Source organism: Adiantum capillus-veneris, chromosome 25 (genome assembly GCF_014529385.1).
Source record: "Adiantum capillus-veneris isolate H3 chromosome 25, ASM1452938v2, whole genome shotgun sequence".
Classification (NCBI taxonomy): domain Eukaryota; kingdom Viridiplantae; phylum Streptophyta; class Polypodiopsida; order Polypodiales; family Pteridaceae; genus Adiantum; species Adiantum capillus-veneris.
The window spans coordinates 34,293,422-34,320,743 of NC_140955.1; the positions used below are offsets into that span (position 1 = coordinate 34,293,422).

Consider the following 27,322-nt stretch of genomic DNA (forward strand, 5'->3'; position numbering starts at 1 on the left):
GTTCCACTTTCCTTCAAGATACAAGTATATATAATTGCATCTAGAGAGATGTGCTTGCTTTTTGCATCAACTCAAAACAGTACCTCGGGGGGTTCACCTCTTTGACATGTAAGCTACCGCGTGACCTCAAATGAATGGGTTTTTTAATTGCCAAAAATTTAAAATTTAAGAAGATTATATTAACATAAGAGTTTTTTTTATTGATTTTAAGTAAAAACCTGTAAATTTTTGAAGAAAAGGGGTCATTTTATTACCTTAAGCATGCAAGTAAAGTTTTTTTTTAATACCCTTTGAATGCATGCTATATGAATAATTCTTTAAAGGTGCACCCCCAAGAATAGTGCACAGATTCTTGGCCTCACCCTTGTTTGGCACATTCCTTCAAGATGCAAGCATAGATAATTGCATATAGAGAGATGTGCTTGCTTTGCATCAGCTTAAAATGGTACATAGATTCTTGGCCCTACCCTTGTTTGGCATATCCCACAATTAGTGCATTATAAGAATTTAACATTCCAGACGGATAGCTCCTCAAGGAATCTTTGTAATTTCTAAAGTATACCACATCTTCCTAGCCTTCCCATATTTTGCATACATGCAATCAGTGTGTTCCAAGAGTCAACATTCCATACAAGAACCTCCTCAAAAACCATTGTGCTTTTTGAAGTACACCATATTTGGCATACATGTCGACCAAGGTAATTCCATGCCCAACTCCTTTTGTTAGTAGCCCCCCTGACTAACAATATCCTTGTGAATTTTGTTGCCCATATCAGCATCTTGCGTAGTGCCATATGCCTGGAAGACAAAAGCATGAGTGATTGCATTTGGAGCAATGTCCTTGTTGTGCATCTGTTGAAAATAGCCCAGGTATCCCTGGCCTGCTACATTTGGCATACAGGTCAACCAAGACAGTGCCAAGCATGATGTTTTTTTTCAACAATCCCTTACTAACAATATCATCATGAATACTTTTTCCCATCTCAGCATCTTCCAAATTTCCACATGCCTTTAAGATATAACCGTAGGTGACTGCATTTGGAGAGATATGCTCACTTTGCATCAACTAGAAATAGTTAGAGCTTCCTAGACCTACCATTGTTTATCATATCCCACAATCAATGTGTTCTAAGACTTAACATTCCAGATAGGCAACTCCTCAATAACTCTTTGTGCTTTGTGACATACACCACATATTTTTGGGCTTGCCCCTATTCCGCATATCCTACAATCCGTGCGTCCCAAGAGTCGACGTTACGTACAAGAAGAAGCTCCCCAAGCACTTTTTGTGCTTTTTGAAGTACACTATATATTGCGTACACGTTGACCAAGGCAATGCCAAGGACAACTTCTTTTTTCAATAGCCCTTAATTAACAAAATCATAATGAATTTTTTTGCCCATATCATCATCTTCAATAGTGCCACATGCCTTCAAGATGAAAGCATAGGTGATTGTAGCTCAAGAGATTGCCTCGCTTTGCATTTTCTAAAAACATCCTAGGGCTTGATGGCCATGCTACATTTGGCACACATGTCAACCAAGTCAATGCAAAGCGTAAAGTTTCTTTTTGAGAGTGCTTGGCCAATGCAGCTAATGGGCTCCCTCTTAGGAGAACACACCTTGTCCAAGACTCACATTTTGAGGTAATCTATCCTTTCTTTTTGAGAATCTTTGTAATTGAGTCCATGTAATTTTGATCCAGAAGTTGTACATTTTGAGCTGTATTATTTTGTCATGAGTCCAAAAACATGTGAGCTAGCGGTTGGCCATTCAAAAAGTCCTAAGTATAAATGTCATGAACTTTAGTATGAACACACCATTGTAAGATTATTTTTTGACTTTTTGAACAGCTTTGTATACATACATTCAAGCGATTGCTCAGCTAAAACTTGTAACTCAATTTTCTCTCGATCTACCAAATGTCCAAATTTTATTCTAAAAAGTGCATTGTGTTCCTTGTCTCTTGCTCTTTCAATTAAGTGTAAGCATTTCAAGTTTTTTTCTGGTTTACGACTACATGTATGTGAGTATTATCTGTAGCTTTGAGTGCAAAAATCACTATTTTTTGGCACTTTGACCATAGGAGAGAGTTACTAGACCTTAGGGCAACCTATTTGGACTATTCTATTACAATCTTCTTGGCCTAGTACATGATGGATCGGGATTTTGGTACTTTGTAATATGACCACAAAAATTTATAGACTTGTGTCCTTAGACCTAATACAGTTTCCCTTATAGTTTCGTGGAAATCAGAGTTTGTGTAGGCGACAAAATGGTGTGATGACCTAGAGCAATGAGATAGGACTTAGACAAATTTTTCAATTAGAGAGTGGTGGTTTACTTGTTGGGTTCATATGCTTGATTGCTAGGCTCACTTCTTGAGGTCAGCGCCCTCAAAGAGTCTTTGTGCCCCATCTAAGTCACTTTCTTGAGTATTGACAGATTACATTAGTGCCAGATAGTTATGTTAGAGATAGTATTAACATATTATGTTAGTGCCAAAAAGCTATGCTATAGATGTCCATCGTGGCAACCTGCTAGCATTGGCACTATTTTGGGGGAATGATCCTTAGATGGTGAGTGGCCAATTCATATTTAGAGTCTTCATTTCCAAAGATTTTGCTATCCGTTTTGTTTACAGTTTAGAAGTAGAGCAGGTAGACGTGGGTTTAGTGCTTGGTAGAGTCTAGAGTTGAGTAACCAACAAGATCTATTCTTGACGGGCAAAGAGAGTTGTGAGTGAGATACAAAATGCATTTCATTCTTCAAATCTTCTCCACTAGGAGAAATATGGACCTTGCATGGGCCTTGTAAGGAATCCTAATTTTTAGGGATTAAGGCTAATGTTGTGTGGAGTTAAGGGGACAAGGGCATTGAAGAAGATAGTTTTGAGTAGGCTTTTCTAGCCTTTTTTTAAGACAAATGTAGGATGTGGACCTAAGGGGTTACTTTCTCTCTCTAGCTTTTTTAGAGTGAAGGAAGTATAGGGGTGTGACCACATCAGCAAAAATGTGGGTCACTAAGAGTCAAAATTTGAATTTTTTTTTAAAAAACTCATTTTTACTTATTTTTAACTTAAACCTCCCTCCCAACATATATACATATCCAAAAATCATTTTTTGACCCTTTTTTTAACCCACAAGCCTAGAAAGTCCATTCTTTCAAAAAACCCAAAAAGTAAGAAACACTTTGTTCTCTCCTCCTCCTCCCTCCTCTCTCCCTCTCCTCTCCCTCCCCGCCCCTACCTTCCTCCTCCTCACCAATCTCTCCCTCCCCCCCTCTCCCTTCTCTCCTCCCATCTTTCTCTCTCTCCCTCCCCCTCCCCCTCCCCCTCTATCTTCTCATCCTTTGCTTCCTCATGCAACAGCTGCCATGGTGCTCACGGACATCACAAATCATTTTCTTCCACCACCACGTACTCTGCACACCAAAAGCATACATATTCGCTTACCCACGGCGTTTCCACCGAAGGCCCCACGTGAGGGTGATCAAATGTCATCACAGGAACGTCGCGCCGCTCGTGAGACCAATGTTGACATTTGGGTGGATGGCCATTTGTACTCTTACGATCCTATAAGCTGCTTCCATCCATCCTTTGATAGCCTTTCGACATTTCTTCAATATCTTGGGAGGGGAGAAGCATGCTTGTTAGGCTATTGCAAGCGGTTGTGTATGGGTGCAGGTGCTTATTTGCATATGTGGATGCACGAATGTCAAGCTCTTCACCTCAAGACGGTGGCATTACAAGAGAGTATTTCCTCTTCGAAGAGGGTGGTTGAAACTCTTCAATAACAAATGCAAGAAAAGGAATCCCACATTATGAAGCTTGACAACACCATCACATACTTGAAAGAAACACCCCTTGGTGCAAGGCAATGCAAACGCAGGTATTCATCCATTGAAACTCTTGCACATTTGCATGGAACACGCAAACGATGAGTGATAGCCACAAAGGTGATTTGGTCTTTACTTGCATGATGCATTCTTACTTCTCACTATTTTCTAATATTTATTTTTACTAGTTGCTAGAAACTTCATCCAGGAGGCATGTAGTGGAACAAGCAAATATGATCGAGTAAAAATTCTCACTAGTTGTCTCAATACTTCAGATGTGATTTCTATTGTACAATCACTTGGAGGTAAGCACATTAAGGATGCAGTCACCAAGGACCTTTTTGCGTAAATTGAGAAATGTGGTTAGTGATGATGACGTGTAACAAGCTTGTGATGAGGCTAGAATCAGCACCAAAGCCTATCAAAATATTTTTCAACTCCTAAAAGATGCCCTCAAAGAGCATGGCATTGTGGAAAACCTATTTCCCGTTCCACACAAGGTCAACCTCTCAAAGAAGGCCACATACAAAGATGTATTCTCCCGTATTGGGACATACCTACACATTGAGGACACAATGCGAACTTCCCTTTATGCTTCATGCATAACAAAGGAAATGGGAAAAGGTAAGAAACAATCCATAAGACCTTTGGAGAAGGGCTTCCCTTACACAATGTGGAACAATAATTTTGTGAACCTTAGAAGAATTCAACAAGACATGCTTAGATTTTATGAGTTACCTGAAGAACGTGACACACTATACTTTTTTCTTTTGGTTGTGTTTTTATCATAGACTTTGAAGTATAAGGTCTTGGCACTATTTATTTTGCGGTGCTTGGCACAAAGGTCGCTTTTGTGCTGAAACTCAATGAGTGTCAAATAGTGAAAGGTCAAAGGTTAGAGAGGCTAAGTGTCACTCTAATGAATGAGGCCCTTTTGAAAACCACACCCCAGATTTTAGCGTGAAATTAGAGAAAGACATTTGGTGGTTGGGTGCTATTGAGGTGCCCAAAGAGACCAATGGAGTACTTTCATGGGTTTTTGAGAGAACTCCATGGATTACAGAAGTAATACATTCCCAAATTGCAGGTCAGAAGTTGGACGTTGAGGGTTTTGGTAGCTATGATGTGAAGTGGCACTTAAGTGGGGACTTAAAGACGATAAAATGTTTTCTTGGATGCAAACAAGGGGCTTTTTCTCTCATGCCTTGTCCATTTTGCACTCGAGGGTACAAACCTAACGGACAAAAATCACACAAGAGCACTGCAAAGGTCGGTTCCATGCTTCCATGGCAAGGCATGGATAACAAGGGTTGGATTATCGTGATGTCGGAGATAAGGTAGAGAATGGGAAGCGTCTATTCTAAGATGTCCCATGCTCAATGCCCCAGATCGTGCTCAAAAGGACCAAGTTGGAATCCAATCTTTCCATTTCCTCTATCAAATGTACATTTTTGTACATTACACGCATTCATGCGCATTTTTGATAGGCTATTGAAGCCCCACATTGACTATGCTTTCACAATGAAACCATTGGAAAAGTCCCAGGAAGCAATCGAAAGAGTGGAGGCACTCTTGAATTCCATTGGCTGTCACGGTGGAAATGTGTCTATCGTTGCTACAAAGAACACAGGGGAGGCCCAATGAAATTTCTCAACAAGTGTCAATGAGTGGACAAAAAGCCAGACACTTTTCGAAGAAAGTCTCCCAAGGAAAGCTAGGTTGATATGTTGCTCAAAACAGCTCCAACCAGCAAGCAGGTAACCTTTAGGAGCTTTGGAAGGAGTTATACAAAGCTACTAATGACAATGATTCAAATGGAGAGCTTGCAAACAAGCACAAGCAAGTTTGGGCACATTTTGATAAAATGGTCAAGCTTATGGGCCTTAACAACACAAGAGAAGAACAATGCCAATCATTTCAAAAAGCCTTGGTAGATTTTACCAAGTTCTTCACCCTTTCTTGGGGTGAAAATAACATCACACATTACATGGTAATCCATGTTATGTGTGAACTTATTACAAGGGATTGTTTTCATTAAATAATATGGATCATTTACTCATGTGAACATCATATCTTGTTTGTGCATAGTACATTTTTAATGCACAAATATGGATCCCTTGAAATTTTTAGCACTCAAGGCATGGAGAAGTCCCATTATTGAGCAAGGGGGTGTACTTCAAAAATACTCAACATGGTGGTGAAATGGTGCAATCCAATTATTTGGAGGAGATTTTCAACTGGTGTTTTTGCACAACATGGGTAAGCTCACAATGGAGCATGCGCGACAATCCAAGATTGCTATTGAAGTGCGAAAATGGAGTCTTCAAGAGCATAGCAACAAGTGGTAAATGTCGTAAGGCCCCGACAAGCATGCTGCATGGTGCCAATGCAGAGTGCAACAAGGGTCAAAGTGGATTTGTGCGAGTGACTACACGTAACACATGGTCCAACTCTTAACGACATATTCATTTAAAAATAATAGTTTTTTTCCAAAATTAGTGTGAACAGGGGGCCCTTTTTAAATGGGACCTTATAAGTATTGCATGCTCTCATAAACCACTCATTTCTTAAGCACAGGTGAGCTCTTACCATACCAAAGGGTGCGCACCAAAAAACCGCAAAAGAGCATCCACTTGCCAACAAAAATACCCTCCAAGGATGTGATAAGCCGGCATGGCTTAAAGGCACAAGAAAACAGCCACGAACACATGGCCGTTCAAACACTCTTCTAGCAGTGGGCATGGTAGTAGGGCACAATAGTCATTGAGAGATGAAGAATCTTTACATCCACAAGAAGAAACACCTAACGAAGAATGAAGCAACGCAACTAGCACTGGAGAGAAGAAGAGGCCCAGCAAACACAAGAGTCCGATAGGGAGGATCCACCGCACCACAAATCACAAGCAGGACCATCTAGGACTCGGGTGGTCCATATAGACACTAAATGAGAGACAGAGCCACCATGGCAGCGAGCTGATATACCGCGCACACACCGGGTGCCCGTTGGGGGGAAGACACTGCCTCGAGGCCAAAGAGCTCTCCCCATAGCACAATATCAGGAGCCAAGGGAAGAGGATGAATCAGAACATGCTACAGATCTAGCCCCTAAGCATGTACACAGGTGCAAGTCAAAGTTTTTCAGGAAGCCTAAACGCCTCCAGCCAGTAAATGTGCAAGTGCCCCCAAGACAACCTCAGTGGTGCCGGAACGTAGCAAGGGCATTTGCAAAAATTCGGCACTACCAGAAGACTACAGAGCTTTTGATTCGACGTGCCTCCTTTTATCGCACAGTGAAGGAGGTTGTTCAAAGCTATGGAAATCAGTATAGAATGCAAGCAATAGTGCTAGAGGCTATTCAAGAAGTTGTAGAGGCCCACATCATTTTGGTGTTGGAAGATACCAACCTATGTGCCATTCATGCAAAGAGAGCGACAATACAACCAAAAAATATGCAACTTGCACGTCGATTGCGATGGAACTTTGAGCATTAGCCGAAGTTACCCCTCTTTTTGTATTCCATACCCTTATCTTTGTAATGAGATGACTTTGCAAGGACAAAATGATTTACAGCTGTGTCTTTTGTGTCTAATATCTATGTGTTTTGAGTTTATTGCTTCTAAACATGAAGAGTTAAATATAAATCAAATATTAACTTTGGGTATCCTATGGGGTAGACAAGCCTAGAAAGTGCAAAAAAATGGTGGCCACAAGGGCGCGCAAATGGCCCATCCGTCAGTTTGGATGGCCTATTTGCGCACCCTTGTGGCCACCATTTTTTTTGGTAGCCTATGGGGAAGACAAGCCTAGAAAGTGCAAAAAAAATGGTGTCCACAAGGGCGCGCAAATGGCCCATCCATTAGTTTTGGATGGCCTATTTGCATGCCCTTGTGGCCACCATTTTTTTTCACTTTCTAGCTTTGTTTACCCCATAGGATACCAAAAAAGTTACATATAGTGAAACCAAGTGTTTATGCAACATTAAATTAGATTTTTCAACTGTCCAATGTAATTGGGCCTTTTGGTGCAGGGAACTATTAGGTAGAGCTGAAAGATAGTGTGCTTGAAAACGTAAATTTTGAGTTGATCTCACCTTTTTTAGTGTCCTTGAGTGCAAACATAGGTTCCATATGCAAAAAAAAGGTGGCCACAAGGGCGTGCAAATTGGCCATCCAAAACTGATGGATGGGCCATTTGTGCGCCCTTGTGGCCACCCTTTTTTTTGCACTTGGTAGGCTTCTCTACCCCCCCCCCCCCCCCCCCCCCCCCCCCCCAGGATACTTAAAAATAGATTAAGTGAAAGCAATTGTTTTTGCAGCATTACTATAGAGATACCAATTCTTTTCACTCAGATGTGTTTTATATTGTCCCCAGAATTAAGGTAAGTTGAAAGGAGTATCATGTGCATCCAACTTCCGTTGTGTTGTTACTTCCAGCAAAAAAGACATAGCTTATTGAAACATATCACCAATTGCAACAATTTTCAAGATTGACAGATCACATTTAGAAGAATGTACAAGATAGAGAGACAGTTCAACATATTTTTCATTACTTCCAAAAAGTTGATTTTACATCATACATGTGAGGAGTTCATAATTTTCTTGACCATTTTTTGGAGCCTCTCTTGTGCGTAAGGCAACTCCCCAGTCAAGAGTGATTGCACTATGGCCTTTGGGTCAGTTGAGCCAAGGGAAGCATGTATCCCTATCTGGGCAAGCACTTTACCACGGAAGCCAGTGCCAAATACTGTGCATACAAGGGATCTACGCACTAGGAACACAAGATGTGCAGTTTGAGCAATGGTGCACAAACACAAAACCTTGCTCAAAGCTTTCAACAACCATGTCATAAAATGGCCTTGGGTATTAAATTCACTATGGACAATGGCAACATCGCCAGGGGGGAGTTGTCCTAGGTAATGTGCAAGGGAAGACTGAGATCCAAATCCGCCTACCACCCATCCTTGCTGCAAAATCATCAACCTATAAGATGTCTTGTCATAAACCAATCAAGGTTGAGAAAAAATACAATAAAGGATAAAGAAACAGCATGAAAATTAGGATAGAGTTTACCTCCTACTCCTTGTTGTCCTCCTCCGTGTTGCCCTTTTTTCCATCCAAGTCAATGCTCCCATGCACCACAGCTACGAGCTTTGGATCATCAGATGGGGGGTTGCATAGTGGCATAGGCATCCTAGCAGCCTGAACCTTGGCTTGCATGGCTTTGAATTCTTGATCAACCACGTGCAATTTCTCTGCTGCCAGGACCTTCGCACACACAACTGCAATAGTGTCAGCAAAATAGAGTCCCCAAGTGGCAAGAGCTTGCTTTCAAGGGCATATGGCGTATTGTCTAAGGAAGATTTGGTGTTGTTACATGGCATCTCAAGCATTCATCCATGCACAGGACAAATGCTTTCTCCAAATCATGCATAAACACATGCTCCTCCCCATCCACTACCACTAAGGAGAAGTGGCTTATTTCCACCTATGGGATAGCCTCATCCGTTGATGGTAGTGGAACTATAATGTCACTAGGGCTAGCCACGACACTGGATTTCTCTACCACCTCCTCGAGTCCCTTGGGGTACTCGAGCTGAAGTGTCTGTCCTTCTGCTGCAAGGTTCATGGGGTCAACTACCTACTCCTTCGTGTCCTTGATGAAGGATCCAACATGATGAAGGACCCAACCTGAAGGTGTGGTAGGTGGAGCTCCTCCATATCAGGTTCCTCACTCACCAAGAAGATGAATGTTGCCAACCCAGAAAGGTACTCCACCCCCAACTTGTGCTTCTTGAGAACTGACACCCCTGGGGCTTGCTCGTCCAAGAAATGGCCTGTGTCGGCGTTTATTTCTTGTAACCGTCGCAACCGCTTGGAGAATGGGCAATTACCTTTCTGTATGTAGCGCAAAAGATTGCAAGGCACCCAGATCCTTGCATGTAGGGAGATAGATATAGAATATTTTATGATGTGCTCCTCCATGAACGCAAAAATCTCGGCGAATGCATCCATGTGAAGGGAAATTGGGGCGTCAAGGTCAGGGAAATGAGTAAAGAAGGTGTGGAGTGTTAGGAAATATGACGTAGCTAAGTAGATAATTGAGTAGATTACTTAATGGAGAGAGATAATTTTCACATACAAGAGATTATAGAGTAGAGAGAGAGAGAGAGAGTACACACGATATACGTGGGTCACCCAATGTGGGCTACCTCCACGGGAAAGCAGCCACTCAACGGCTTTAGTACTTCAAAATGAGAAGTAGGTTACAAAGGGAATATACCCTTTTGGAGCTCCTACCTTGCTTCACTCTCACCACCTCTTGTTGCTTCAACTTCACACTATGAAATGTGTGTAGAAATGGCCTCCTTTTATAGGCCAAAAGGGCTATCCTCTCTCATGAGAGGCAGCCATATGCATGTGTAGCCGCCCTTGTGTCGATAAGTCCAGATCGGACCCTCCAATCTGTCAATGTGTGGCCACCCTTGAGAAGACAAGTCCTCATTTGAAATCGGCCACCGGCCATTGACTTCCGACCACCGGCCACCGGTCATTGACTACCGGCCACCGGCCAACCGTCCAAATGACCGGTTGGTTTCCGACCACTTTTCGACCGCCGTTCGGCCATAATATTCCAGTGAAAAGGAATATTCAGGCTCGAGACTGGGCGTGAAAATTTTGGTTTTTGGCGAGTGATTTTATTGGATGCGAGTGATTTTAAGAGTAGATAAATATTGGATGTGAAGGAGAATATAAATGGAAACATAGTTTTTATCATACGCGTATGTTTGCTGAAACATACGTTTGCAGATGCATACTTTCACACGCGTATGATATGTATAAACAAATGGGACTAAAATTAAAAACCCCAAATTTCCTAGCGATTGTACTTTGCGAGTCTGCTCCTGCCTGTATAGAATTCATAGTATGCCCTTCCTTGCTTCACAGCCTTGCCTCATCTCTTCCACATGGTAGTTCTCCCCAATATTGACAGCTCCGAGTCAGCACTAGTAGCGAATTCAGTTTGCAGGTTTGTGTTGGGTTCTCTGTACGCAACTGGCTGAACGAATACAGTTTGCAGGTTTGCACTAGGTTCTCTGTATGCAATGGGTCATGAACATTTGCAGTGTGGAAATCGATGCAACAGATCAGAAGGGCTGAGCGAATGCAGTTTGCATTTACTAATACACAATTGGTTGAGGTCAAGTATGAAAGTATGGTTGAAGTTTTACCATACTTGAACCATACTTTCATACTCGTATGTGTATGCAGTATGGTTGCCGCATGAAAAAACTATGAATGGAAATATTGAATATGTATTTGGTCCTAATTAAAAGTAGATAAATATCGGATATGGGTTTCCATGACCAGTATAAGCATCTTAAACAACTCTTGATATGGTATGTGAAAGATGTACTGGTTAACCTAACCAGTTATGTAATAACTAATACCGATTTTAAATGAAAAAACTGGTTTACAAAGCCAGTAGATTAATTTGAGCTGGCTAACACTTTTTTTCCACTAGTATAGAACTTGGTCAAGTGTATATATGTGGTATGTGAAAGATGTACTAGTTAACCCGACCAGTTATGCACTTACTAATGAAAAGACCGGTTATATAACGAGTAAATTAATTTCAACTGGTTAACATATTTTCACAGTAATTTACAACTCGGTCAAGTGTATATGTGGTATGTAGTAGACATACTACTTAACATAACCAGTTATATAAAAACTAATAGCGGTTTGATATTACAATACCGGTTTACATAACTAGTAAATAGATTTAAAACCGTTTACACATTTTATGCCAGTAAACATCTTGGTCAAGTGTTCACATGTACTGTTTGTCATACCAGTTAGGTAAAAAACTAGTTTACATAACCAGTGAAAAACTTTTAACGCTTATTTCTCACTAGTATACATCGTGGTTAAGTGTTCACATTTACTGGTCGAGTGTTCACATGTACTGTTTGTCATGCCAGATAGGTAAAAAACATATCGGTTTGAAAGGAAAAATGCTTTTGAAAAACTCAAAGAGAAGCTTACTTCCCAACCAGTCCTCGTGCTTCCGGATCTCTCAAAGCCATTTGAGGTCCAATGTGATGCTTGTGGTGATTGCCTTGGAGCGGTTTTGCTTCAAGAAGGGCATGCCATAGCATATGAGAGCCGAAGGCTCAATAGTGATGAACGAGTCTTGGGCATTTATGAGAAAGAGCTTTTAGCTGTTCTACATGCCCTAGACACATGGAAGCACTACCTATTGGGGACTCCATTTATCCTACGAACCGACCACCAAAGTCTCAAGTATTTCATGACGCAAACCAAGCTTTCCGACAAACAAATGAGGTGGGCAAATTTTCTTTCGCAATTAAATTTCCATATTGCTCACATAACTAGTAAGCACAATCAAGTTGCTGATGCACTTTCACGACGACCAAAAGTTAATGCGGTGTCTATAGCTACCCACAATGATCTATCCTCTATGATAGATGAGTATGCTACTGACCCTGACTTTAGAGACATAATGTCAGCCCTTGCTTTGGGGAAGAAAGAGGAACCATTCACCTTGCAGGATGGTTATCGTCTCCACGGCAATAGGCTATGTGTTACCCATTCCCTTCGTGAGAAGGTTATGTATGAATCCCATGCTCCTCCATATGCAGGGCATAGAGGTATTCAACCTACTCTCCGAGGAGTAGAGACGTATTTCTATTGGCCTACCATGAAAGTGGACATACAAGAGTATGTTTCAAAATGTGTAGTATGCCAAAAGACCAAGTATGATAGAGGGAAGCAACCTGGATTACTCCAGCCATTGCCTATTCCAAATTCACCATGGGAGAGTATATCCATGGATTTCATCTTTGGATTGCCCAAGGATATCCATGGGAATACAGGAATATGGACAATAGTCGACAGGTTTAGCAAGCAAGCACATTTTATTCCTGTCAAAAAGACTATTAAGGCACATCAAATGGCAACTCTCTTCATATCTCAGATTTTCAAGCACCATGGATTACCCACATCCATCGTGTCAGATAGAGATCCTAGAATGACCAGTAATTTCTGGAAAGGTCTCTTTGAAAATCTAGGAACAAGATTGAATTTCTCTTCGGCCTATCATCCACAAACGGATGGCCAAAGTGAGATAGCCAATCTTACGATACTCGATCTACTCAAAACTTATGTTACCGAAGTAGATCAACGCTCACAATGGGAAAAGTATTTACCGCTAGTAGAGTATGCCTACAATAATACTGTACATACTTCTACGGGGAAAGCACCTTTCGAGATCATAGAGGGAAGACCTAAAAGTCCCTTGCTACTGAAAGTACATGGGAAGATCTTCGCCGCCGATGAGTATAGCCGTGACCTACAAGAATCTTTTCAAAAGATTAGGGAGGCTATAGCCATCTCTCAACAAAGGCAAAAAACTGTTGCTGATAAGCACAGAAGAGCCTTAATGTTCAAAGAAAATGATTGGGTCTTACTCAAGTTTCCTAAGGCTCGATTAAGGCAAACGACGGGCAAAAATCCTACGGGCCATCAAAAGTATTATGCTAAACTAGCAAAAAGATACTATGGTCCTTTCCAAATCTTGAAGCCTATCAATGAGATGGCTTATCAACTCAAGTTGCCCAACCATTGGCTTATACACAATGCCTTTCAGTAAGCTTACTTAAGCCCTACAAAGGAGAGCCACCAATTGAACCAATTATTGAAGACCCTCCTGAAGTCGAAGACCAAGAAGAGGTGCTACAACCCGAAGCTATCCTTCGGCATGAAGACAAGGTACTACGACATGGTAAGATAATCCAACGGTATCTTATTAAGTTCAAAAATTATCCTTTTGAAGATGCTAAATGGATGCAAGGAGTACAACTTAAGGATAGTATGAACCTTGTCAATGCTTACAATGCTACATTAGAGTAAGCAAATGTACAAATTTCTTTTAAATGACTCATGTTTTTGTCTTATATGACTAGTCCTCTTTTTAATTGTGCACAAATTTAACTAGTATGCATGCTTAGAATCATTTTTGTGATGACGACGTCTCTCAAACACCAAGTAGAATTTGTCACTCTACTTTGGGAGAATGAAATGGACTAAAGAGCAGACATGCTTGCGGCAGCTATGTCTCCCAAGCACCAAATGGATTAGTCATCCATCTTGGAAAGATGTCGTAGGGTAAAAAAGGGATCCTCTACCCGCTAAGTACGATTGACTAATGACTAAGCCTTTATCTCTTCTACCTCATAGTCGAGGAAATGTCATAAAACCTAATATCTAACCAACCCAAATAATTTTCTCATATTAAATTGATCACTTAATGTGGGAGAATAAACGGGAACAAGTGTTAAGATATAGATATGTGCTTATAGATCTATCTCAACACGGGGCCAATAGTAAAGGGGCCCAAATGGGAGATGGTCTATCAAGAGCAAGGCTAACCAATGGAGCCTAAGACCTTAGGGTTAGCTTCATTGAAGACCTCCAATAATGTGTGAAAAAGTCCTTTGACCTTAGGTAAGCTAGGGCTGATAAGCTAGGGCTGAGAGCTTGAGGTGGGAACCCGAGGTGGGAACCCGGCCCAAGGTGCTTGACCTACTTGAAGTGCTTGTCGTGCTTGAGGTGTTTGTCCTGCTTGAGGTGCTTGATTAAGGTGCTTGAGGTGCTTGACTTACTCCATGCTTGAGGTGCTTGACTTGCCGCTTGATTAAGGTGCTTGAGGTGCCTTGACATGCTTGCCTGAGATGCTTGTGGGAATACCCCCTAGTCCAAGTGCTTTGTCATGCTTGATGACTAAGGTGCTTGAGCTCCTAAAGTCAAAAAGATCCCTACAAGGAGGGGGGAGAGCCTACAAGGGGTGGGGGGGATGAGAGAGAACACACACACACACACACACAAGGGAAGCCCCAGCTTGAAGAGGCAGCAAGGACACTTGTCAAGTTCCTCCTCATGTTGCCCTCATGGTGTGCCTGAAGCCTATTGGTTGGCCACCCAAGGGGTCCAATGATAATTTAGGATATTTAATTAATTGATCTTGCATTTATCAAGTCCTCTCTCTCAAAGGGGAAAGGGGGACACTTGTCCCAAGGCTACCCCTGTTGCTTGTAATGGCTCCTGCTTGTGATTGGCTAGGCCTGGAGGGGTCCAATGAGCTTCAAGCATGAGCTACAAGGGGGGGTCGACCCAAGCAAGCTAGGGGGGTGCTTAGGGGGTATACTCACCCACACCACTCACAAACACTCTCATTGTGTGCTATGCAAAGTGCAAGAGCTCCCTCTCCAAGCAAGTAGAGGTTGAGAGCCTACACCAACACTCTTGGCTATGGAGTGCAAATCCAACCAAGAGCCATGCTTCAATTCTTGAGCTTGTCATCTCCTTCTTCTTCATTACTATGCTATTATGTATGCTAGCTCAAGAGTTATGATAAGTGAGGAACTAGCTCTTTCTCGTATGAAATGTTTCTTCTTCCTCTTCCCTACCCTCATTCCCTACTAGCTCTCTCCACCTTCGAAGGTGTTTGAGGTCTTGGGACCGAGGCTTGGTATAGTTAAAGCTTTCTTCAAGTTTAGGTTATGCTATGATGGTGATGCATGAAGCTTTCCATCTTCATTGCTTCATCTAGGTCACAAGGAACACAAAGAATGTATTGTAACAAGTGTCAATGGGAGAAATCATAATACAAATGCCTATTGGAGGGGGGACCGGCTCCACATAAATCCGGTCCTCAACTATTGTCATGTTCTCTAAATTCTCTCTCTTGCAAAAGTATTGTCTATGCCAAGTTAACTAATTGCTATGATTATGTTGCTATCTTCAATTATGTCTACCCGCTATGCTCACAAAATCATTTCTTGAAAGTATTCTCATTAAATTCCGCTACTCTCAAATTGAATAGGCAAATTCCATTACAAAAAGCGATAAATGAAAAAAATATATATATAAAGAACACTGATGTAGGCACTGTTGCACCATCCTTTTGGGGTGTTCGAACATGGGAAAGGTGGGATGTTAGTGCTCATGATAACGGTTCAAAGGCACACTTTATGTGGTTATGCAATGATGATCACAAGTGTCAAGTCTGTAACACAATCAGTCAATACCCTACAAGAGTCCCAAGTATATGGCCAATGGAAAAGGGAACAAACATAACTGCTTCACAGTTGCTAGAATTGGAGATAGGAGGCTTCATAGAAAAGAAAGTTGCAGTTAAGGAAATCAATAATGTGCATTATCAGCTAGGAGTATCACTATAAGCCTCCAAGAGACTTGAGTTGGTAGTAACCATGAAAGCTTGGATTGTGCAGCACAGTGTTGTGAAGGCAAGCATGCATGAAAAATTCATGGTAGAGACATCTTCTTCACAAGCCCTGGTTGAGAGGTATGAAATTCATATTGCAAGTAGCCCGATGTGTACGCGTGGAGACTTTGCAGAACGAGTAGCACAAATCAAACCATACATGGCCGACAAGAATAATTACTTCATCTTCCTTCTCTACTTCGTCTTGGATTTAAACCACAATATGTTTATCCATCAGAGAAAGCTAACAAATGAGGATTTGTTTTGTGTGTTCAACTATCATTGTACATCATAAAATAGAATTGTAATTAAATTGTTTCAATCAAATCCCCTAGTGCCCACATTCAATTGTATGGCACAAATTGTAACTGCTAATTTAATATTGTAATACTTTCTGTGGGAATTCATGGAGAGGGTGGCTTTTGTCTTAATGTTCATCTGCTATGTGTGAAGCATAATTTTTGGTTAGTACATGTTAGATTTTGATTTGATATTGTAATCCTTTTTGGAGAATCTCGTGATTTAATAGGGTGGTGTGTATCTTTATGTTCAAAGCATAATTTTATTCATGTACATGCTACATTGAAGGTTCAATTGGATTGTGAAATAGCAAAGAAAGCTCTCTCCAAAAAGCCCTCTCTAACAAGGGCATGGAAAGCTTTTTCTTTGCAAACACTACTCCAGTGAAAGGATTAGAAGATCTCCTTTGAAAGCTCCCTCCAAAAGCTCTCTCCATTTCCATCCGGCCAAAGAAACCATGAAAGAAAGAATGAACATAAAAGGGATCATCGCCACAAGGATGTGGTGATTGAAGGACTCACATAAAGTATGATGATTGTAGGTACAAATACAATGGTTATGCCAATAGTGATGACGAGAATGGACATAGAGACCCTAGCTCTTAAAAAGGAGATCAACCACCAAAATTTGAGTTGTTTAATGTTTAATGAGGTAGTGATATGGAGCATGATTGATTTGGAGCTTTCATGATCAAGACAAACGTGAATGCGTTGCAAACCACCACACATTATATGATCACTAATACATGAACAATAGACATGATCAAAGATATTAAAGACAAAGAGACTAGGAAAGAGAGGAAGAATATAGAAGGGATTATTTCCACAAGGAAGGTGATCAAAGGACTTGTAGAGAGAAAGACACAAGGGATCAAGATGAAAGAAACACTAGCTTTTTAAAAGGGCGTCAAACACAACTTGAGCTCTTCAATGTCCACCAAGGTAGAAATACTAGCTTTTTAAAAGGGCTCCGCACGAACTTGAGCTCTTCATTGTTTACCAAGGTAGGGTTTCATGTGTCATGGATCAAGGTTTTTGTGTGCATCTTATGGGATTTGATGACTTAAAGGCACGTGGCAAATGAATATTTCATGGCCATGCAACCAAGGTTGTCGGTCCAAGGATGCCTATTCCAGGGCAGAACCCTTTCCATGAAAGGTGTGGACCAAAGGGTAGGGCAAGATATTCAACCGATGAAAAATGGGCTTTGAATGAGAAATCTAATCCCTCTAATATGAATAAATATTTAATAGGCTACAAAGAGCTTTCCAAGGGTTTCATCATAGAGGACAATGAAAATGACTCTTTAGACAACCACTATTTAGAGAGTGAGTTCACGTGAGAGATGGGCAAGGATTTCATTCATGTCTTTACGTAAAGTGTGAAGTGGTAATAACTCATGTTATTAACACCCCATGGGAGTGTTAATAACATCAAATTCACATTAACCTGTTGAACCGAGAGTTCTTGTTTGCACATCAGGATATTTGATTTGCTCGACGTTCCCCCTTCGTAGGCCGACGGGCTCGAAATTGCCTTCAAATTTTCAAAGAGGCGTCAAGTTTGGAGGGCCTATATAAACAATGGTCCATCCTTTCAGACACCCCTTTTGGCACGCTATGTGTCCTCACTAGAGCTATTATGCTTGAGCTTTATCATGTAAATTTTTTGCATCTTTTTTCCGCTATAGAAACATCCAAGTATAGTTACCTCCCTTGGGTGTCTATCCACCTGGAAACCGGTTTAGGTAAGAAGCATTCTCGTGGAGGTTTTATGTGCTTCAAGTGCTTGGAGATTATTTCTATTGTTGGAATGGAGCGCTCATCATCACTACACCAACATACTTGTATTTTACAACTAGCTACCTCCCCTAGGTGTCTATCCGCTTGGAAACAGGTTTGGGTAGGAAGCATCCTTGTGGAGCATTTAGGTGGTGCATGTGCTTGGGGCTCATTTCTATTGTTGGAATGGAGCGCTCCTCATCACTGCACCAATTTTATGCTATTTTGCTTCTTCTTTTATGCCTACATATCACTTTTGTCAGTGTATTAGGTGGTGGTTATGTGAGGCTCAGTTATCAATTATTTGGGAGGATAGTGGAACCCCCTTCGTGGTCACATGGATCCTATTATGCCAGCTCAATTCTACCGAGCACACCCTTTTGTAGGGCATGGTTGCACAATGGAGCCTGCAAAATAAGTTAATGCTTGATGTCAAAGTGCCTCACGTTTATGCAGTTTGGACTTGCTGGCAACGTGACTGGTTGAGAGTGGATATAAATTATCACGTGCAGCTTTTGGATTGTAAGGTATGGGTTTTGTCCTAGAGTCACTAGGGTGTGAGTGAATGAGACAAAAGGTGGAATTATCCCACATGTAAAGGTCTAAAGCCGTAGAGCTACTTAAAGCTCCTTTCATGAATAAACAATCATTCCAAGTTTGCATTACATGTATCTTGTTTATGGTGAGCTTGTGATGGGTTAGCCAACTACTCAAGGTCGTGTTTATGAGTCCAAGTTAATCTATCTTGGAACCTAATTTTCTTGAGTAGCAATCTAGCCTAATACACTCACTTGTCTGTACAATGTTTGTCTATAATGCACCTTAGCTAGCATGGTCCCATTCCCATCAAGTGGTATTAGAGCTATGGTGTGTGCTAGCTAGGTTTATTGCTATGCATTTGTGTTAGTGTGATTAAAATACCTTAATTATCATTAGCAAGATTCATTAGGTTTACTCTCACCAATTCGATCCTTAGCCTCTCTCTTCTACTCTCGTATTGCATATCTCATGCCTAACAAGTATTCCATTGGCTAGAATGAGCATGTTCTTGAGTTAAAGACTCTTGGGTCACTATTCACTCGCTAATTGGAAGCCTAATTAGCATAGAGTTCATTATCTTGCATCAATAGCTACTCCTCACTTTAGCAAAATTGGCACTTGCAATTGGTGTGTGTACGTAGCCCGTCCCCAGAGCTTTTATTTGAGCCTATGTATGCCAATTTTGAGTTAAATCTCAAGATTTAATGCCCCAATTGATTTTTTCTTAATCAAGCTTGCTCTCTGGATTTTTCTCTACAGATCCTCAAATTGAGAAGTGTGTGTGTGTGTGTGTGTGTGTGTGTGTGTGTGCGCGCGTGCGTGCGCTTTAGAGCATTCAATGCTCAAGGCACCTTTTGGGTGAAGCAAAGGAAAATAAAAATCATTTTGTCTTTTTCTGCTGAGAACATGGGGACAAGGCCTTATTCTTGGGGAAAAGGGGCCTCCAAATTGGGTGCCTAGTGGGTCGCATGTCAGAGATTTTGTCGTGGGGTTTGATCGTTTGCAAATGACCAATTGAATCTGACCGACTATGTCCCAAAGCCCATGCCGATGGCTCTCTATGTCTGTAGTTCCGACGACACACCCTGTTTGTGCCCACATTCCTCGTCCGATCGACGGACTCCACCCGGTGGGCGGTAAGCTACAATGTGTAATATTTTGGAGTCTGCCCTTGTAGGGGGCCCTTTCCCACGACATGCTACTTCAAAAAGGCCTTTACAAGCCTCTTTCCCCCTAAGGAGATGCGCTCACAAAGATCTTTCAAAGACCCAACTCCAACAAAATAGAACCACCATCTTTTGACCGTAGGCTCCAAGATCCAAGCAAATATAGCCTCAAGCAAAAGCTTCAAGAGGGGATTTATTGTTGTACTTTTTTTCAGTCACATCTTAATATCATTGCCGAAAACCCCTACAAAGGCCTAAACTAGCCATAAATCAACCATGAGAATGACTCTAGCAAATACAAGTGATATTGTTACAAATAAATCAATGCAACCAATCGGTGTTTTCACTTCCAATGGCTGACATTTAGGAGACATTGCATGGTGACAAGAACCTATATATGATAACAATACAAGGTTAAGCGGCCATGATACTGCTCCATTCACGAGTAGAGATGGAGTTAGTCATTCAAGGATATGGAAGCAATGTATGTTATGGAGATACAAGCAAAATTCAAGGTTTGTAATGTGCTTCTAAACCTCCATGCCTATGTGTTTGCTTGGTCTATAGAATCAGTATATGGGATAGGGCACGACTTTTGTTCCTTATTATTTTTGGGGAGACATAGTGTCAACTCTCCACTATACTTTTGCATGCCATTTTTGAGTGACTCACACTATTTGATCTATATTGTTTCTCTTTTGCTTATTTTATGCATAAGTTTAACTACTCATGTTGTTTTGTTCTAGCTCAACAATAGTGGATTCCTTTGCATTCCAAAGTTAGAGGATACCATTGCTCGTTATTCGAGCTCCTAGTACATTTCAATCTTTACAATTTGCATGGCTTCTTGTTCACTAGTTTTACAATATGTTCTTGCTTATTATTGTTGTACTTTCTTTTAGTCACATCTTACTATCATGGCCAAAACCCCGTGTCAAGGCCTGAATTGGCCATAAATCAACCATGGGAATGAGTCTAGCAAGTTAAAGTGATATTATTGCAAATAAATCATTACTATTCGGTCTTTTTTCTTCCAATGGACAATAGTTATTACAAGACATTGCATGGTGACACAACAACATGTATATTTGCGGACTTGGTGATGCAAAGAGATGTTATACAAAGAGGATAGCTAACAACTACCAAGCCGTAGTAAGGAGATAGTAGGGACATTCATGTAAGGCGGTGACGGTATTAATGAGCATTACAGACTGTAAGTTGCAGTCATCTTGGCATTTTTCATGCATTTTGTAAATTGTAATGGATGCAAATTTACTTGGTTGGCCTAAAACGGTCTTGTACAATCCAACAAGAGGTTGCTCCATGTAGCCTCAATCTTACCTATCAAAGAAGTACCCACATCGTATGCTTTTCAGCTTAAATCTTTGCATGTAACCACATCGTATCCTCCCTGGGTCTCCCAAGACTAGTTCCAATAATTTAGTGGAACTACTTTTCAACTAATACAACAACTACATTTAGTGCAGTTCTGATCGCACACCCTGCTCGTGCCCACATTCCTCGTTTGATAGACGGACTCCACTCGGTGGGCGGTAAGCTATAATATGTAGTTTTTTTTAGTATGCCCTTGTAGGGTCTCCCTTCCCACGACCTGCTACTTCAGAAAGGCCTTTACAAGCCCCCTTTTCCCCTAAGGAGACGCTCTCACAAAGCTCTCTCAAAGACCCAATTCCCACGGAATTGAACCACCATATTTTGACCTTAGGCTCCAAGATCCAAGAAAATATAGCCTCGAGCAAAAGATTCAAAAGGGGATTTATTGTTGTACTTTCCTTTAGTCACATCTTAATATCATTTCTGAAAACCCCTACAAAGGCCTAAACTAGCCATAAATCAACCATGAGAATGAGTCTAGCAAATACAAGTGATATTGTTACAAATAAATCATTGCAACCAATCGGTCTTTTCACTTTCAATGGAGGACAATTAGGAGACATAGCATGGTGACAAGAACCTATACATGGTGACAATACAAGGTTGAGGGGCCATGATAGGGCTCCATGTAGGAGTAGAGATGGGGATAGTCATTCAAGGATATGGCAGCAATGTATGTTCCAAAGATACAAGCAAAATTCAAGGTTTGTAATTTGCCTCTAAACCTCCATGCCTATATGTTTGCTTGGTCGATAGAACGAGTCTATGGGGCAGGGCACGACTTTCATTCCTTTTTATTTTTGGGGAGACATAGTGTCAACTCTCCACCTTAGTTTTGTATGCTATTTCTGAGCGACTCACACTATTTGATCTATATTGTTTCTCTTTTTCTTATTGCATAATGCATAAGTTTAACCACTCATGTTGTTTTGTTATAGCTCAACAATAGTGGATTCCTTTGCATTCCAAAATAAGACGATACCATTGCTCGTTATCCGGGCTAGCAATACATTTTAATCTTTACAATTTGCCATCGCTTCTTGTTCACTAGTTTTACAATATGTTCTTGCTTATTGTTGTACTTTCTTGTAGTCACATCTTAATACCATTGCCAAAACCCCGTGTCAATGCCTAAATTGGCCATAAACGTACCATGGGAATGAGTCTAGCAAGTTAAAGTGATATTATTGCAAATAAACCGTGCAACTAATCGGTCTTTTCGCTTCCAATGGACAGTAGTTATTACGAGACATTGCATGGTGACACAACAACATGGATATGAATGACTTGGTGATGCAAAGAGATTCTATACAAAGAGGATAGCTAATAACTACCAAGCCATAATAAGGAGATAGTGGAGGCGTTCATATAAGGTGGTGACGATATTAATGGGCATTACGGTCTCTAAGTTGCAGTCAGCTCGGCATTTCTCATGCACTTTGTAAATTGCAATGGATGAAAAGTTACTTGGTTGGCTTAAAGCGGTCTTGTACAACGCAACGAGGGGTTGTTCTACGTAGCCTCAATCTTACCTATCAAAGAAGTACTCGCATCGTATGCTTTTCAACTTAAATCTTTGCATGTAACCGCATTGTATCCTCCCATGGTCTCCCAAGACTAGCTCCAATAATTTAGTGGAACTACTTTTCAACTCTAATACTCATAAGGCATACAGAAACCGGTTCTTATGAACCTACAAAACTTGGAAAACACCAAATCTGAATAGCCTACAAACTTTAAAATTTGAATAGCCTACAAATTTGAATAGCGTCACGATCTTGAAAGTTTTGAACCTTATGTGACGTAAACGATGAGGTGCTAGCAATTCTTGACCTGCAAGGCTTTGTAGCTCTATAAATTCAGATAAAACATTGTACCAAAACATAGCACGCCCTGCAAGTAAAACATTCATTCAAATACAGAACAGTAGCTGTGACAGCATCCCGACAAGGCCATTTATATATTATGGATAGCAGCTCTGATGCCACCCCCCACGCCTTGGTCGTTGCATCCAGTGGGCAAGGCCATGTCGTCCCGGCCATGCTCCTCTCGGAATCGCTCGCCGCCCTTGGCTTCAACGTAAGCTTCATCTACTTCTCCTCCTCCTATGCCAGGCTCAAAGAGCGGAATAGTCTTGTTCTCCCTAGCCCAGATCTAAGGGGAGACACTCTATCTACGACGAGCACATGCTGCACCGGCGAGCATTGTGAAAAAAATACAGGTCCCACCATTGTAAGTGATGGCATTGAGGTAGGCAACTCAGCTCCTACTTTTGATGGTAGCGGTAGCGGCGGTGGTGATGGTGGTAGAGGTAAAATTTTCATCTATGTGCTCGAGGATGCCTTCGAACCGGGCGACATTGATAAACACTTCTCTGTCACCCCTTCCATGAAGGAGAACTTGTTTAATCTTATTGTTGAGCTGCGAGAACAGGGTGACCCACCTACATGCCTCATCGGCGACTCCTTCAGCCCTTGGACACTTGAGGTTACCCAGCGTGCCGGCATCCCTCGAATTGAATCGTGGACATCCAATGCCATGGCACTACTTATGGTCTTCAACCTTGAGGTCCTCTACTCTGATGGCATCTTCCCTGAGAAAGGTTTCTATTTTGCTCTGTCTTTTTTGGGGTATTGAGCTTGTCTTTGATTGGTCTGATGCTCCTCATGCTGAATCACGTCATACTTAGTTATTGTTGTGAAAGCTGTATAAAAGTTGTAGCATTCATAAACATGTTACATGACTATAGGCAAGTCATCAGATATCGAATGCCCATGAATTTCTGTCATCCATTTGTCCTTTGCATAGTAATTTCTCCGTTCTCCTTCGAGGAATATTATACAGGCAACGAATTTTCTGTCATGAAGATTGAGTTTAGTTTTTATCACTAGCTGATGTCATCTTTTGCAATGTGGATAGGATCCCCCACCTAGTGGAAGAGCGGGACCCCTTTGATGCTAACTCATATTACAGGCCTTCCACCATTCTCATCTGAGCTTGTACCGCAAGAGCTGCGATTTGCGGACTCATCAAATCAATATGTACAATTCTTTCAGGAGGAGCTGGCTTCATGTGTGAAGTCTAGCGAGAGAGTTCTGATCAATTCCCTGTTGGAGCTTGAGCCTGATGCATTTAAGTCATTTGAAGCTCACGGAATTTCCAGGGATGCGATCGGCCCCTTACGCACCCAGACGAAGACGGAAGATAATGCCCAGACAGAATGCCTATCATGGCTCGACTTGCAAGCAGAGTCGTCCGTCATCTACGTTGCATTCGGTAGAAGTTGTCTGTAGAGGAGATACAAGAGCTTGCTGTTGGGCTAGAGGCAAGCGGGAGTCCCTTCTTATGGGTCATAAGAGAGGATGCAGTTACAATGGAAGAGCTGCCTCAAGTGCTCCCGGAAGGCTTCCTTGAGCGGACAAGGGGCAAAGGAATGATTATAAGCTGGGCTCCCCAAGTAAGGGTGCTAGCACACAAAGCGGTTGGAGGCTTTATATCTCATTGTGGCTGGAATTCAACACTGGAGAGCTTGTGGGCAGGTGTTCCTCTTCTATGCTGCCCGTGCCATGCGGAGCAGAGGTTGAACTGTCACTACCTTTGCAATGTGTGGGGGGCAGGATTGGAGCTGGGGCGCACGGAGACCGGTGGCTTAGACAGAAGCTTTGTGGAGGTTGGAGTGAAAGCATTGTTGCAGGGGGAAGAGGGTCATAAAGCTAGAAGCAAAGCGCAAGAGATCATGCACATTATTGAGAAGACTACCCAACAAGGAGGACAGTCTTTTAGCAACTTGCAAAAGTTATATGATGATATGAGAGCACTCTGCTCAAAGCCCTCAAAGTAGTGCCATGGATAACACCCTCATTGATTCAGTCAAGAAAGCTAAATTGATATAGCAAGTAGGGTCTTGTATGTATATTCCTCTACTTAAGTTTCCTCCCGGTGGAAATGAGAAGAGAGGTGTTGGATGCTTAGAAAAACAGATGATGCATCATATATTCTTTATATGTTATTTCTCAACGTGGCTTAGCACATATACAAGTATTGCTTAAGGGCAGGCAATCAACTTTACTGTGGAGTATAATGCTGGTTAAGAGCAAGAGAAAAACCACATTACACCTCAACTTTGCAAAGAAGAGTGTTAAAATTCTGAAAACATAGCTCAAATTCTTGAATTTCACAGTGCCCTACACAAGAGGATGAGAAAGAGAGTGACATCCACTACTCAATGCTGCTCTTTCGAGAAGTAGGAAGACAAATGGAAACTCTCTGTGGAGCAAACATGTAATGTATGTTGCAAACACAAAAAGTTTTGGACAAATTCTCACAGTAATTCCCACATTGTGACTTACCTCAACATCATGAGCTTTTGCGAGGGAGTCACTACATACGTAGCTAGGTACGATTGGGAGCAATGGACCGCTGGCTCGGTGGGGGCTCGGTGGTCCTCTGTCCCCAATCATACCTAGCTAGGTATGCGGTGCCTCTCGAGCAGAAGCTCATGATGTTATGCATTGTATGGAAAACACTAACAAAGACTCTGTTTTCCTACATGAGAAAATTTCTAAATCTTCTTGTAAAAGCAGACATAGTCTTTGAAACCGATTAGCTTACTTGGAAGCATGTTTGACACAAGTAAAGCGGCAAAAGGAACTTCGTAAGACAAAAAAAAAGCTAAAAACGTTGCACGTAGGAGAATTAACCCTGAAGTTGCTTGACAGAGTTCATCCGATGCAAAGCTCAAAATCAAAAGCAACGGCTTGACTCCCCTCGTACCAACGATACTCTTGGCCAAGTGAGAACCCAAATTTTTGAAGGGTTTTCTGACCCTAAGTGTGATGATTCCTCAATGATGCAATCTTCTTCTTATTATTCTCTTGCTACTTCTCTGTACCCATAACGAGCGAAAAGATGTTTTCCTCAAAGATTTACCTCCTGGGTTACCACCGACGTGTTTTGTGCAGCACAACATAGACGTGGTTGTAGGTACTAAACCCATTAGTAAATTGCCTTATCGAATGAGTCATTCTGAAGCTATTGAGATAGAACGTCAGCTTGCCGACTATTTCAATAGAGGGTTTATTCACCAAGCTCTTCACCTTGGGCATCTCCCATTTTGCTAGTGAAGAAAAGTATTATGCGCATGTGCGTAGATTATTATAGTTTGAATATAGTTACCATTAAAAGTAACTATCCGTACCACGAGTGGATGAGTTGTTTGATAAACTCACCCACGTCCGTATTTTTACTACAACAGATTTACGATCAGGGTATAACAGATATACCTAAAATTGCTTTTTGAATAATGTTTGGATATTATACGTTTTTGGTTATGTGTTTTTGGTTTAATCAATACACCAATTACTGAAGGGGATCGGGGAGCACCACAGACAGAGAGTGAGAGAGAGAGAAGGAGACACACACACAATGTGGGTGGGGAGACTCAATGAGTGAGCAGCCCCCTATACACTTATGCTATGTATAAGGTATAGAAGTCAGTGGGCGGAAGTCAGTGGGCGCCCAGACTCTGGGCGGCCGGGCAAGGCACAGACGCCTATACCCCAACAACCTCCCACTTAAAGGCGACTGTGCCTTTAAGCAAGGGAACCTAGTCTAAAGACTACAAAAGGTGAGAGAAAACCACTCTCAACCGATGCCCACTGGCTGGCTGTGATCTTGTGCATCCGGCTGTCCTGCTCCCGTGTAAGTCCATACACCACAAGACGTACCGCACACGTACTGCAAGTATGTATGCAATACCTGCATATCTCCCTCGTGCACTATGCCATCATCAGTCAACAAACGAGTGACAACCCCAACTGCAAATTCTCCCACTGCAGCTGCGATATCCGGTCTCAAAATCAACATCTCATACATGAGACCACCGAATGCCGATGCAATGCTAGCGGGCCTTGCTAGCTCTACGGAGCATGCATCAACATATATATCCCTCGCAATAGGCATCTCTGACTGACAAGGCGTGTCAGCCACATGCATCTCCT

General features: G+C 41.7%; 2 protein-coding genes across 2 annotated transcripts; both read left to right on the top strand.

Annotated features, from left to right (window-relative positions):
* The first annotated feature begins 23,273 nt into the window (after positions 1–23,273).
* Positions 23,274–24,371, top strand: LOC147424693 (UDP-glycosyltransferase 86A1-like). Its single transcript, XM_086500237.1, has 2 exons — positions 23,274–23,925; positions 24,243–24,371. Exons 1-2 carry the CDS (start codon positions 23,289–23,291, stop codon positions 24,254–24,256), a joined length of 651 nt encoding a protein of 216 aa, XP_086356363.1. The 5' UTR covers positions 23,274–23,288; the 3' UTR covers positions 24,257–24,371.
* Positions 24,372–24,612: 241 nt separating this feature from the next.
* Positions 24,613–25,319, top strand: LOC147424694 (UDP-glycosyltransferase 85A7-like). Its single transcript, XM_086500236.1, has one exon. The coding sequence runs from the start codon at positions 24,697–24,699 to the stop codon at positions 25,162–25,164; it is 468 nt and encodes a 155-aa protein (XP_086356362.1). The 5' UTR covers positions 24,613–24,696; the 3' UTR covers positions 25,165–25,319.
* Positions 25,320–27,322: the final 2,003 nt, after the last annotated feature.